At 35.2% G+C, this 14,219-nt stretch overlaps 1 protein-coding gene across 1 annotated transcript; it reads left to right on the forward strand.

The window, feature by feature from the left end:
- The first annotated feature begins 3,649 nt into the window (after positions 1-3,649).
- Positions 3,650-13,152, forward strand: zgc:171592. The gene is made up of 7 exons (NM_001111243.2): positions 3,650-3,898; positions 5,833-5,933; positions 6,022-6,101; positions 6,217-6,298; positions 7,265-7,445; positions 10,906-11,036; positions 12,824-13,152. Exons 1-7 carry the CDS (start codon positions 3,853-3,855, stop codon positions 12,983-12,985), a joined length of 783 nt encoding a protein of 260 aa, NP_001104713.2. The 5' UTR covers positions 3,650-3,852; the 3' UTR covers positions 12,986-13,152.
- The last annotated feature ends 1,067 nt before the right edge of the window (positions 13,153-14,219 follow it).

Raw genomic sequence — 14,219 nt, forward strand, 5'->3', positions numbered from 1 at the left:
CTGAAGACAGCTCTGCTGGTTGCGTTGGCCTCCATCAAGAGGGTCGGGGACCTGGAGGCATTTTCGGTCAGTGACTCGTGCCTGGAATTCGGGCCGGATTACTCTCATGTCATCCTGTGACCCCGCCCGGGTTATGTGTCCAAGGTTCCTACCACCCCCTTTAAAGATCAGGTAGTGAACCTGCAAGCGCTGCCCCCTGAGGAGGCAGACCCAGCCCTTTCTTTACTTTGTTCAGTTCGCGCTCTGCGCATTTATGTGGACCGTACTCAGAATTTTAGATCATCTGAGCAGCTCTTTGTCTGTTATGGCGGTCGGCAGCAGGGAAGCGCCTCTCTAACAGACATCTGTAGAGCTGCGGGCTGGGCGACACCCAACACATTTGCAAGGTTTTACAATCTGCGAGTGGAGCCGGTTTCCTCAAGGGTATTAGGTAACCCTTTGGTGAAGGGTATTAGGTAACCCTGCAGATTCCTCCGTGGCCCCCAGCACTGACTCAGCGGAGGAGTCACTTGCTGGCCCACTACGTTGTAGGTCTGCCCGCTGGTCAGCCCGCGTTTTGGGTATAGGTGCCTGCTATGCGTGATCCCCACTAGGTGATCCCATATGCTTATTCCGCCACGGTTAAGTCCCCCCGTGGGCGGACCCGTGTCTTCCCTCTCTGCTAACCACTTTGTTGCTATGCATACTCCCCCTTTATAGGGCTAGTCCATATGTAAATCCTGCCATCTATCCCCCCTTGGGTAACGGATGGCCTCCGCAGCGTCCTCCCTATCGGGATTGCACGCTTCCCAACGTACTGTTGTATTTTCCTAGAATTATCTAGATGTTCACGACTCCCAAAAAATATATCTAAATCCATAAGACTTCTGTTGAAGTAGGATAAATTAGGGCCAGGGACACGTTGGAGGACCGCGCCTCCCATGATGTGGGTGCGTCACGCTTGCTTGACTATCCCCTCATCGGGGGCGTTGGTAAGGTGCAGTCATTATGGCGCTTTCCATACTTCTCCATTCGTGGATTTCAATCAATCCACTCTATGGCACTGAAGTTCCCCAACCGAAGGGGAACGTTCGAGGTTACAGAAGTAACCCTTCGTTCCCCGAGGAGGGGAACAGAAGTGCCATACTCCGTCGCCATAATGAGTGTCCCTTAGCTGTTTGAAAGTCTCTTCAGCTTAAAAGGATGGCGTTTGCTCGCTTCAGGTGTGCTTATATGCTGGGATAATTGGCGATGCAGCACACCTGCGCAAGCTTACGCTGCCAATTCATTTTCATTCATTGGCCCGTTCAATACTCTCCAGACAAGCGGCTTCTGATCCGAATCCTCCCATTCGTGGATTTCAATCAATCCACTCTATGGCACTTCCATTCCCCTCCTCGGGGAACGAAGGGTTACTTCTGTAATCTCGAACGTTCTCCACTGCTGAAAACATACGTGCTCAGAGGAGTCTGTGCTCACTTCTCAGAGCATTCTGATCAGTTTTTTTGGGAATTGTGGGAATACATATTTTTTAATTAAAAATAAACCAGGGCTTAGCATAAAATGTTTCCATGTTTACATACAATTAGTTTGTCAAGTTGTAATAAGTGTTTTAAGTTTACATAAAATTAGAAAGCAATAAATTACTATTTTGGCAGTTTTTTCTTAAATGCATATTCCACTAAATTGAGATTTTGCTGCTGTGATAGAGATGTGCTCTCTTCAGTCATAAACTCCTCTCTGCAAATCAACATTTTTAAGCTTGTTTGACAGATGTGCACTTGTTTTACATTGTTGCAATTCTATAAATGTGTGTTTATAAAAGAAATTCATTATACATTTTTGATGCATTTTCCCCCTTCAATTACCAAAATTGTGATATATTGTGGCTGGCTTTCTTGTGATCTATCAAGATATCGCAGAATCACTGATATCGTGATTGAAGCAGCAGTGCCCGGAACAGCAGCAAAATGCTTTTTCATGAGTTTGGTGATAAAAAAATAAGCTTCTGATTTATACAATTGACAGTTGGTAAACACACTGCAAAAATGATTTTCTTTTTTATAGTTTTTGTGTGATTTTTATTCCAAATATCTAAAAATTCTTAAACCAATAACATTTTCTAGACAGATTTTGTTAAAATGATGTGAATTTTTTACTAAAAAAGCTCAATAATCTGCCAATTAGGGTAAATAAAAAATATTATAGGTTTTAAATAAGATTATTTTACTTATCTCATCGGAGATTAATTTGTTTTGCAAGAAAAAATCACTTAATTTAGAATTATTTCTGAAAACTGAACAATTTTTGTACATATTTAGTAATTTGATTGATATGCGAGTATGTCTAAAAAATGCTTCCTGATTTAATTTAATTTTATTTAAATAGATGTTTAAAGTTATTAGAACTACAAAATACAATATAATTTTTTTCAGTGTTAACATTTATATCCAATTTTTAAAAAAATGTATCTTTATTGTCACTACAGTATGTTTGACTGTTTGGCAGCGTCTTGAATAATAATAAAAATCAGTATGTTATTGGCTACTTCCTGCTGCTTTTGTTTCTGCCAGCCCATATTAATGTTTTGTGTCTAATTATTTAGATTTGTGGCAAGTAGTCATATAAAAAGTTGGAACAATAGGAAGTTGTTTCTGCAGAATAATATTTAGAATTGTCTTAAAACATATATTTTATGATGTATAAGCAACACAGCTACAGTGGATAAAATCGATAATGTGTGTTTTAAATTTATAGTGTGCGAATTATCAAGGATTGACGATAATTTGTCATACTGTTTGCACCAAGGAGGCCCCAAATAAAATCCTGCTTAGGGCCCCCTGAAGGCATGGGTCGGCCCTGGTATGGTTAATATTTGTTCTTTCATTTACACAAACAGTGCTAGGTTGTTTCAGCATAGTATTGGGTCAAATATGAACAAACTTCTGTTGGGTTAATTTTCTTCCAATACCTAACAATTTACTTAGTAAATATCTGACCAAAACTGGATTAAAACAAGTCAGCATTTTTAGACTGTTTATTTAATCTAATTTAGTTTTTATGTTCTTTAATTAATTACCATGATATTCTTCTACAATTCATGAATCCAATGATGAACCCATCAAGGTCAAACCATATAATGCTAGGTTGTTTGAACAAAATGGTGGGTAAAACATTGGAATATCGACTGATGTTTGCAGTTTAAAGACACAGAGGAGAATAAATTGTTGAATAATATTTGTTATTTGTGTTTTACATGTAAAAAAAGAATCCTCCTTGTTTAATTATATTCCGGTTCCAGTATTACAGTAGGTCTTTTTGAAGATGTTTGAGTACTTGAATGTGTCAGAAACTTTGCTGTCTATGGAGAACAATGGAGCTCTCAGATTTCATTGAAAACTTAGTTTGTGTTACGAATGACATGAGCGTGGCATATTTATGACATGAGCAATAACAGAATTAAAATGAACGAGGAAAGCAGCACATTTAGTGCTAGCATTGCTAAAACACTTTTAGAAAGTACTTCAATAAGGAAGCAGTTTGCATGATATATTGTATGAACTTTCACCACAGCAACAAAAACCTTTTATAAAACACAATAGCAGAGCTTAAATCATGATGGCTCTCAAGGAAATAGTCAGAAACCACGTCAAAGAATAACGAAATCTTCCTCTTTGTACATAAGACATGAGCTCATAACAATAGAGATGCAGATTAACTAAAGCTCTAATAGATTTCAACATTTAAGTAATAATACTGTGAGGTCATTTAAACTTCTGATCATGTCCAAGCTTATAATCTGGATATGATATAAAAGCAAGAGAGAGCAGCTGTAGATTCACCAGTAAGATTCAACACCAAGTCAAACTCATCATGATCTTCACCATAACCTGCTTTGCTCTGGTGGCCTCTGCTCTGGGTAAGTGTCTTCTTTACTAGTATAATACTGTTTAACAATCTTAGGCAACTAGTAATTTCACCAATGAAAAAGTCAGTTGTTTAGGCAACACTTAATTAACACTTAAAATTTTTTGCCAATTTTCAGCAGGAAAGTAGCCAAGCAGTATCAACAACACTGTTAAAAAATCTGTGTATCATCATCCTGACACAAATATACAGCACTCACAGCTGCTTTTAGATCGAGAACAACCACTGCCATTAATGTCCATTCATCAACTCTAAAAACATTTTAAAAATGTGGCCTAAATCGTTACAAAAATAAAGGTTGCAGTTAACACTTAGGTTTGTCCAAAACATTTATTTTCCTTTTGCTATAATAAATACTTAATATATTTTACTATTTTAGCCTTTATTTTTGTTGCTTCATTATCTTCAAAACTTCCTGTTCTTTAAAATATCCCTTGTTTTCCGTGTTTCTTAGTTTTTTTATTATTGTGTATTGAGTATTGTGGATATTTTCTTTCATGGATAGTCATTAATGCTTTTAATACATGTATTCTATGCACAAAAAAGAAAGAAAACATATACAGGTGCAATTACAGCCTATAAAACTTTTAGTATCAACTTTTAAAAATACTTTTTTATAAATTCCTGATGCTTTTCGTTAAAATTTTATACATAAATCACCCAGTGTAAATAATTTTGATGTTAAAATATTTGTTAAACTAATTTTAATGAAGACAACAGTCTAATTTAAATGAAGTAAAAACAGTAAAACAGTTTAAATTCTGTAATAGGAAATAGTAAATTTTTAAAAATAATATAAATCTCCATGCATACAGCATTATAAATAAACTGTTTTAGTTCTAACTGTACAAATGTTGACAAAAAAAGGACATGATCATTAACTTTTTTCATTGCGGTATTAGATTGAAAGATCAGAGAAGCCTGTATAGTAAACCATGGTCGGAAGTAGACTAAAAGAAATTTCTAAGGGAATGTGTGTAAATTACATGTAATCCGATCGACTCAAACGCAGTTTATGATCCCGTGTAACCAGTCATGTTTACATCGCCCACTCCCTCTGTCTCATCCACTTTAGTCACTCTTGCCTTTCTTATGGTAAGCTTCAAAAAGTAGCTTCACAAAGTAGAAAGACATTAAGTAACATTAACTAATGGAACGTTATTGTAAAGTGTGACCATAATTTCTTTTGGAGTAGTGTGTCAGTAAGAAATATTAGTTATGTTTTCCAAACATTCTTTCTTCTGCTGATAGTAATACTTCAGTGATACTTTGTATGCAGAAGAGTCTGACGGCAGCCAGAGCTCCACACACAGATCATGATGAAGAAAAAAAAATGAAGAAAGAACAAAACTAAGACAGACTAAATCCAAAACTACTGTGGCAGCATATCCAGGATTCTTCAAGAAAGCTGCAAAGTACATAAATATATGTGCTCTTTACCTTCAAAAAAGCAATTTTAAAGAGTGGTTACACAGCAAATGTTGATTCAATTTATTTAGTAGAAGTTAATAATAAATAACATCTACTTATGGTATCATTGTTTAAAGCATAATCATATTACAGCATTTGTTACCATACTTTATAGTACTGTAGCTCTGCAGGCAGGTTTCTTGAAGGGTCTTGGAAATCTTTTGTATTTAGTCTTTCAGTTTGTTGTGTTTTTTCATGGTGGTGGAGAGATCAGATCTCTGTGGAGCTTTCTGTCCCTTTGTGCGTATAAATAATCTCACTGTATTATTACATTTAATAGGGAAAAAAAACGTTTGGAAATGTACATTGATATTTTTTACAGACACACTACACCAAAATGAAAAAAATAAAAATCATCTTTTATTAGTGAAAACACTAGTGGCTTTTGCACAGTATTGTATAATTATAAAATGTGAAACGTAACGTAACAGATGATCTTCTGTTTTTCATTAACAGGTTGTGGAGTTCCTGCTATTAAACCACAGATAATCGGAAGCAGGATTGTGAATGGCCAGAACGCCATATCTGGCTCTTGGCCCTGGCAGGTCTCTCTGCAGGTACATTTCTACTGCTTTTCCATCAGAAATTACCTTCTTTAATTTGAGAGTAAATGTCAAGTTTTCAATGCTTTTACCTTTAAAACAGCTCCCTAATGGTGTCCATTTCTGCGGAGGATCTCTGATTAACCGGAACTGGGTTCTCACTGCTGCTCACTGCAGCGTTGTGTAAGTGAAACTTCAATCTGACCAAAACATCACATACAGTAGTCTTTAACAGAAGCTCTTTCAGCTCTCTTTGTGTGTTTTGATAATGTTTTATCTTTTATCTCTCTGTTTTTAGAGTTGGATATCATCGTGTTGTTCTTGGAGAACATGATCGTGGTTCCAATGCAGAGCCCATCCAAGTGAAACTAGTGTCCAAGGTAATGGTCTCAGTGGAAAAGAAATGTAACTTAAAAATACATTTATATATATATATATATATATATATATATATATATATATATATATATACATATATATATATATATATATATATATATATATACATATATATATATATATATATATATATATATACATATATATATATATATATATATATATATACATATATATATATATATATATATATATATATATATATATATATATATATAYAYATATATATATATATATATATATATATATATATATATATATATATATATATCAGTTTCTATCCAATAAATAATTTTAACTACAGTTTTTTAAAGCAACAACCATCATTACACAAACGATCATTGAATATCAATAAGCTCATAGATAAGATTTCATGCGAATTGTGGCCTAGATATTCTATTAATCTCTGTTTCATTTTATTTGTTTACATGTTGTTATATAATACTATATTACCTAAGTGAAATGTTTTTTTTACTAATGTTTCTTAGTTTACTAATGTGATGGTTTTAATTGTAACAGTGTTGTTTTAATTGATGGATTGTATATAAAAAATATACATCCATAAACATCCAAATAAATTAAAAAAAGTGAAATTTGATAAGGACTGTTAAACTAAAATAATTATAAACTAAAATAAAAATCAATTCAACCCATTAAATATGAAAAGATACAGGTAAATTACAGTGCAACACCCCAAAACACAAAGTATTTGTATTATCTTTCATGCTTCACAACTATGTTTTACCTATTTATAAGTAATTTGTTTTTAATCATTTAAAATGTAATAAATTGCAGAATGATCAGTATTTCTTTTACATATTTTGATGCATACACGTGTAAACTTCAGCAAAGGGAATACAACATTCAAAATATATTCAGGCTATTTTGTATTTTACCTTATAAAGTCTTCTTTCATTAGTGAGCATTCCTCCATGTTTAATGTGCAGGTGGTCACGCATCCTCTTTTCAGCCGCACAACCCTCAACAATGACATCGCACTGCTGAAACTTGCGTCTCCAGTCACTCTGACCGCTCGGGTCTCTCCTGTATGTCTGGCTCCATCAGCCATCAACATCCAGTCTGGAACCCGCTGCTTCACCACTGGATGGGGCAGAACCGCCAGCACATGTGAGTCACCTGGAAAACAGAATAATTAAAGCTAAATTCTGTTCTTTTAAATATCTCACATTTGCTGATTTTAACATACGCAACACTGTAAAAAAACAAAAATAAATCTGTTAACAGTTTACATATTTTGTGTTTTCTGTTTAATTCTGGTTGTGAATTGCATTATAGGATGCTGATCTCTGCTCTGTCCACTTTTGATGTTCAAAATTCACCTCCACAGTTTAGTTCAAAGTGACATTTATTGATATGTTAGTAGTTTGAAATAATATAATGTATAAGAAATAATATAGAGAGAAATACATCTGTAAAATAACTGAAAATACACTAGCGGTTTATTAAAGAGGTGGTCACTACGATATCATATTTTAAACTTTAATTAATGTGCAATGTAACTTTGTAAACATAAACAACATCTCTGAATGTAAGACGATCGAAGTTCAATGTAAAGGGAGACTTTTACAGAGTTAACTTAGCAAAGCCTACAGCAAACAAAGTTCGGGGACTACAAAAAAATACATCCAGGTTAATGATGTCATAAACCCTTAGGATTACGCACATACACTCTGCACAGCGATGGGGCATGGCCAGAGGCGAAGTAATGTTATAACAAAGCACTTCCTAGTGACGTGGATTTCCGAATCACAGCACATTATATTAGCTGACCAATTAGAACCTCTTGAGGGCGGGTCTTCAAAGGAACTAGGAATTATATCAGTCATTTTCATGTTAGCTGAGTAGCTGTATATAATTAAAGTAAGATATTTGAAAAAGCAACGTGGTTTTCTACAAAAGAATCATGAGCACACATTGCTTTGCATCCCATAAACACAACCAAGCCTTAAAAATACACTCTGAACCACCCCTTTTAAAGATGGTTGTACAATAATATACAACAAAATATATCACTTTAAACTATTAAAAATGTTAATAAAAGTCACTTTATGCTGAAAGAAGGAGCAAGGTCCATAATGCAATTCAAAAGCATAAATAAACTGGGATATTTATAATTATTTTTACAGTGTACATAGTGTTAAAACTACAAATTGTGCCAGAATTGAAACACATTTTTAAGGAATAGGAAAAGCATGTTTAAAATTTTTTTTTGTACAGTGACGTTTTTAATTTAATAATAAGGAAGGCTTAATGGAACAATATGGAATCAACTTTCAGTAGAAACTGCATGAGTTTTTTTTCTCACTTATTTTTTTTATTGTATTACTTCATTGTCACAAGCACATATTGATCATGCACTTTCACCTTTGAAAGCATAAATTTCTTCACATATTGGAAATATAAAGCAAACAAGAACATCATCAGAAGGCTGTAAAAGCTCTATCCAAACTGGTGTTTAGATATGTTAAGTGTCTACTGCAGCTCCAAAACCATTTTGTTATGAATTTATAATTTTTTTTTGTGCAAATGAGAGAAATCCATACAAGTTTAAAATGGCTAGAAGATAAATAAATTATGACAGAATGTTAATTTCTTGTTTAATTGATATAGAATCAGGTAATCTTTTTTTGGTGAAATTTTACTTCCATAAAACTGCCACTAGGTGGCGGCAATGTTATTTAGTCATTTATCAAGTCAATTTAGTGATGGGTGAATATTCTTATGCTTTCATTTGTTCTGTAGTATGTATGGCAATCTTGTAATTTCCCTTTTTGTGGGGAGAATTAATTTATTATGGTGGTCTGGTGTTCTCCTTTCCTGAAACACAAACTGTATGGTTGATTGGTAGGCAGTTTTGTACTGTTAATATCCCTTTTGAATGAAGAGTTAAAGAGCCCATATTATACATGAAATAGGGTCATATCCTGGTTGTAAGGGTCTCCAACAACAGTCTAATATGCATGCAAGGTCAAAAAACACTTTCATGGTCTTATAATCTGCATTTATTTTTAGCTAATTATCCCAGCGACTCCTGTATGAATCGTCCAGTGATTCATTTGTTCCCAAACCCCTCCTTAGCGCGGAGCTAATCTGCGCTGATTGGACCGATGACAGTCTGTCGCGATTGGTCGACTGCCTTCAGTCAGAGAGGGAAATGGCCAATAGCTAATCAGCAATTTAAAAAGTAATCACAGTTCATACACGCTCGATAGTGTAGACGTGGATTTTAGCTGCCACACTATGGCGAGTGGATAGTGCCACGGATAACCGAATGAAGGAGACAGTCGTGTACTCGCCATACCACACACACACAAAAACACACACACACACACCTCCGGATGACAACGCTCCCGCTTCCGCCCGCACCCGCCAGGTTTTAGCCTGAGAACCCGCTCCGTTTTCTGCCCGCCGCGCCCGGTCCCGCTAGAGCGGAGAACACAACCAAAAATCACCCAGTATACAGTCCAGACAGCCAAGCTGTCTGTATAAACACACACACACAGCACAAAGCACACAAAGCTCGTTCGTTCGTTCGCTCTCTCTCTCTCTCTCGCTCTCTCTCATACGCGCGCGTGCGCACTAACACACACACAAGCACCACGCAGACTCTCTCTTTCTAATTCGCATAGCAATATCCGTGATATTGCTAGACAGCCCGCTCCCGTCCCAAATTAAACCCGTTACCGACCGCTCCCGCGATTTATTCGGAAATTTATTCCCGCGGCTGTCCCCGCGCCAGATTTCTGCGGCACGGGAATAAATTTCCGAATAAATCGCGGGAGCAGAACTCTAGCACGGAGCTCCATAAACAAACAGCACGCGTCGCGTTTTTAACGTGACTTTGCACGCGATAAGATAATATATCCAGTTAACCTGATACAGTACACGCGGTTACAAGTAACAAATCACAACTAAATACATTTGCAAGCTAGAGTAAACGAGGCAACAACTTTAACCGCACGTACTTACACTTGAGAAATGGAAGAAACCCATCCTGACGTCCATCAGTTACTCTTTACTGATCCTTCCTTTAACAAACTCAGATGAAGTATTCTTTGTAGCATGTAGCTTCCAGAAGTTTCCAACTGCTTGGTTATAATGCTGATGTTTCATCTTTGGGTAGAGACTCAATATAATGTCCATCTGCAGTGTTACTTCAATCGACCGGCATGTTTGTGTGCGTGTGTTTGTGGGTGTGCGTGTGTTTGTGGGTGTGTGTGTGTGTCTGGGTTTCTGCGTCAGAGGGCGGGGCCTCAGGTTTGAAATCTCCCGGGTTTGCGCGTGCACGTGAATAACTTGGTTTCGTTCGTACGTCATGGCGAAACACCTAATGAGTCGGTATCAAGGCGACTCGTTTGAAGCACTATGAGTCGACTCTTTTATAGATGAATCAACCGTTTTAAACACTGTATTCTTACAGATTTAAGCCTTAGCTGGATACTTCACTTCACTTAGCGCTCTGTTACACACTACATGGAGGGGAATTTTCAAAAACCCATAATATGGGCTTTTTAAATTAAAACACACACACACCTGATTATGGTGTTTTTTTTTTGTGTGTTTTCAGCGAGTCCTCGTATCCTGCAGCAAACAAGCGTCCCCTTAGTTAGTCATGCCGACTGCAGACAGATCTGGGGTCGAAACAGAGTTACAGACGCCATGATCTGTGCAGGAGGATCTGGATCTTCATCCTGTCGGGTACAGTAGACTACATCAATACAGATCAAGAAGAAATCGCGAATAACAAATTATCCTCTAAAAAGTCATGTAAAGTCATTGTGTTAAATGTAAAATGCATTACAACTGCATTACATTCATACCCAATGTTGGGAAAAGTTACTTTTGAAACCAAAACATTACATTATTAAGTTTCTTTCCAAAAATGTAACTAGTTGCATTACCTAATAACTTTATATAGTAAGTAATGCATTACGCTACATTTGAGTTACTTTTATTACCTGGCTGAGGTTTGATCTCTTTTAGAACTTGTTTTTTTTTTTTTCTTCCTTTTTAATTGAGGAGCTCTGCATTTATCCACGTACTGGATAAATCACACCTACGGACATTTATCTTTAAAAAACACAGATATATAGAAGTCAAAATTATTAGCCCCCCTGAATTATTAGCCACCCCAACCCACCCCCATTTTTCCCAATTTCTGTTTAACAGAGAGAATACTTATGTCTTGAAAAATATCTAGTCAAATATTATTTATTGTCATCATAGCAAAACATGTCTATTCAAGTCTTAAAGTGACATTTAAAGACTTAACTAGATTAATTAGGTTAACTAGACAGGTTAGGGTAATTAGACAAGTTATTGTATAACGTTGGTTTGTTCTGTAGACAGTCGGAAAAAAAAAAGCTTAAAGGGGCTATTAATTTTTTCCTTAAAATGGTGTTTAAAAAATGTAAAACTGCTTTTATTCCTGCCAAAATAAAACAAATAAGACTTTCACCAGAAGAAAAAAATGTATCAGACATACTGTGGAAATTTCCTTGCTCTGTTAAACATCATTTGGGAAATATTTAAAAAAGAAAAAAATTCAAAAAGGGTCTAATGATTCTGACTTCAACTTCAACATTGCAGCTGAAAGGGTATCCGCTGCATAAAACATTTGCTGGAATATTTGGCGGTTCATTTTGTATGAATAAAGGAGAAATAAAGACATAAAAGCCGAAGGAAAATTAATAAATAACAAAACAAAACTTAAATTGCTTAAACTACCACTAGATGTAAGTAAATGACTTATTTTTGAGTCATTTATTGATTTGATTCTTCTAAACATTTCCCAGAGATGGGTTGCAGCTGGAAGGGCATCCGCTGCGTAAAAACTTGCTGGATAAGTTGGCAGTCTTTCCGCTGTGGCGACCCCGGATTAATAAAGGGACCAAGCCCACAAGAAAATGAATGAATGAATGAATTCTTCTAAACAACGTAAACTGATCATTTGAATCATTTATTCACTTGATTCATTGAGAAATGAATCTCTGCTGAGTTTATGAGAAACCCAGTACTAATATTTCTGTTGGCAAAACTAACAAAAAGAGACATTTTGTTTAAAATATAACACAATATTAACTTATTATTTACTGAACTGTTTTAGATAGTCAATATCACATGTACACAATTCAAGACAAAAACAGCTTTCATGTCCACTGACTGCTCATTGTGATGGGAAAATAAAATGGTCATAATTTAATGACAAACATGAAATATAATCTTCATACAGGGGCATTTTTTCCACTATTAGTTTATGAACTTTAAATCCATATATCTGCATTCTATTGTCTCCATCACACAGTAAGCAGTTGCATCATTATCTAAGAGAAAGGGGGGGTACATTAATTCTGTTCAAATTTTTAATGAACGCATTATTTTTCCCATTACTAATTAATCAAATTAACATATTAAAATGACAGCCCTAAGATACACACATTACTTTATCAATGTCAATATTAATATCGACTGTGTGTTTTCTCTAGGGTGATTCCGGAGGTCCTCTGGTGTGTGAGCGTTCAGGGGTCTGGACTCTGGTGGGCTCTGTGTCCTGGGGTCTCGACACTTGTAACACCCGTTTCCCAGGAGTGTATGCCCGCATCTCTCAGCAGCGCTCCTGGATCAACACGACTGTCACCTCCAATTAAAGCAGCAGTCTGAATATTTAACTCATAATCTGATTTCGGTAACTTGCTGTGGGTCTTTTTATTAATCACTATCATCATTCTAGTCAGTCTGAACTTCCTTTATATGTTTAATACTGTTGTCTTGATTCATCTGTACAAATATTATCAATAAAGAAATTGCATTGAAATTATTCTGGTCAGTCTGAACTTCCTTTATATGTTGAATACTGTTTTCTTGATTCATCTGTACAAATATTATCAAAAAAGAGATTGCATTCAAAGGTTAAACTGTTGTGTATTTAATAAGCTGAACTTAAAATGTAAAACGAATAAGGATGTGCATAATCCACAAAATAATAAAAATTTAATAAAATTTAATAAAATAAATTAAAAAATTACACTTTTAAGATATATATATATATATATATATATATATATATATATATATATATATATATATATATAATAAGTTACACTGTAAAAAATGCTGGGCATTTTTCAAAAGAGATTTTAGGAAGCATGTTTACACCAATTACCCTATGATGATATTTTAATTCAATTTCATTCATTCATTTTCTTTTCAGATTAGTCTCTTTATTAAAATGGTATCACCACTGCAGAATGAACCACCAACTTATTCAGCATATGTTTTACATAGCGAATGCCCTTCCAGCTGCAACCCATTACTGGGAAACACCCGTACACTCTGATTCACCCAAATATACTACAGACAATTTAGCTCTCCCAATTAACCTGTACCATGTCTTTTAAATCTGGGGGGAAACAGGAGCACCCAGAGAAAACCCACGCGAACACAGGAAAAACATGCAAACTCCAGCTGGGGCTCGAAACAGGGACCTTCTTGCTGTGAGATAACAGCCCTATACCACAGCGCCACAGAGTCATCTTTAAATAAATGTATTAAACGATTTAAATTTTGATTGATAATATGATTATATTCATTTAATATAATGTTATTTCAGTTTAATAGAAATTTAAGAAGGCATTAAAATGTTAATTGATAAATAAAAGAACAGAAGTTATGTATTTAGATGCAATTAAAATACAAAAGCTGAAAATATTTAAATATAAACTAAACAATAATACTGGTAAAAAAAATTACAAAAGAACTTAAAACAACTGAAGAAAATATGTTAAAGCAACAAAAATGTTCATTCCTTCGTCCATTTTCCTTTAGCTTATATAGCAGGGGTCGCCAGCCACAGTGGTGAACTGTCAACTATTCCGGCATGCT

This window comes from Danio rerio, chromosome 15, assembly GCF_049306965.1.
Source record: "Danio rerio strain Tuebingen ecotype United States chromosome 15, GRCz12tu, whole genome shotgun sequence".
Lineage (NCBI taxonomy): Eukaryota > Metazoa > Chordata > Actinopteri > Cypriniformes > Danionidae > Danio > Danio rerio.

What these genes read in the sequence shown, in the direction of transcription:
- zgc:171592 (NM_001111243.2), top strand. Translation starts at nt 3,853, where the DNA reads ATGATCTTCACCATAACCTGCTTTGCTCTGGTGGCCTCTGCTCTGG. An exon ending in CCTGGCAGGTCTCTCTGCAG is followed by an intron (nt 5,934 to 6,021) that starts GTACATTTCTAC and finishes CCTTTAAAACAG; the next exon opens with CTCCCTAATGGTGTCCATTT. An exon ending in CTGGATCTTCATCCTGTCGG is followed by an intron (nt 11,037 to 12,823) that starts GTACAGTAGACT and finishes TGTTTTCTCTAG; the next exon opens with GGTGATTCCGGAGGTCCTCT.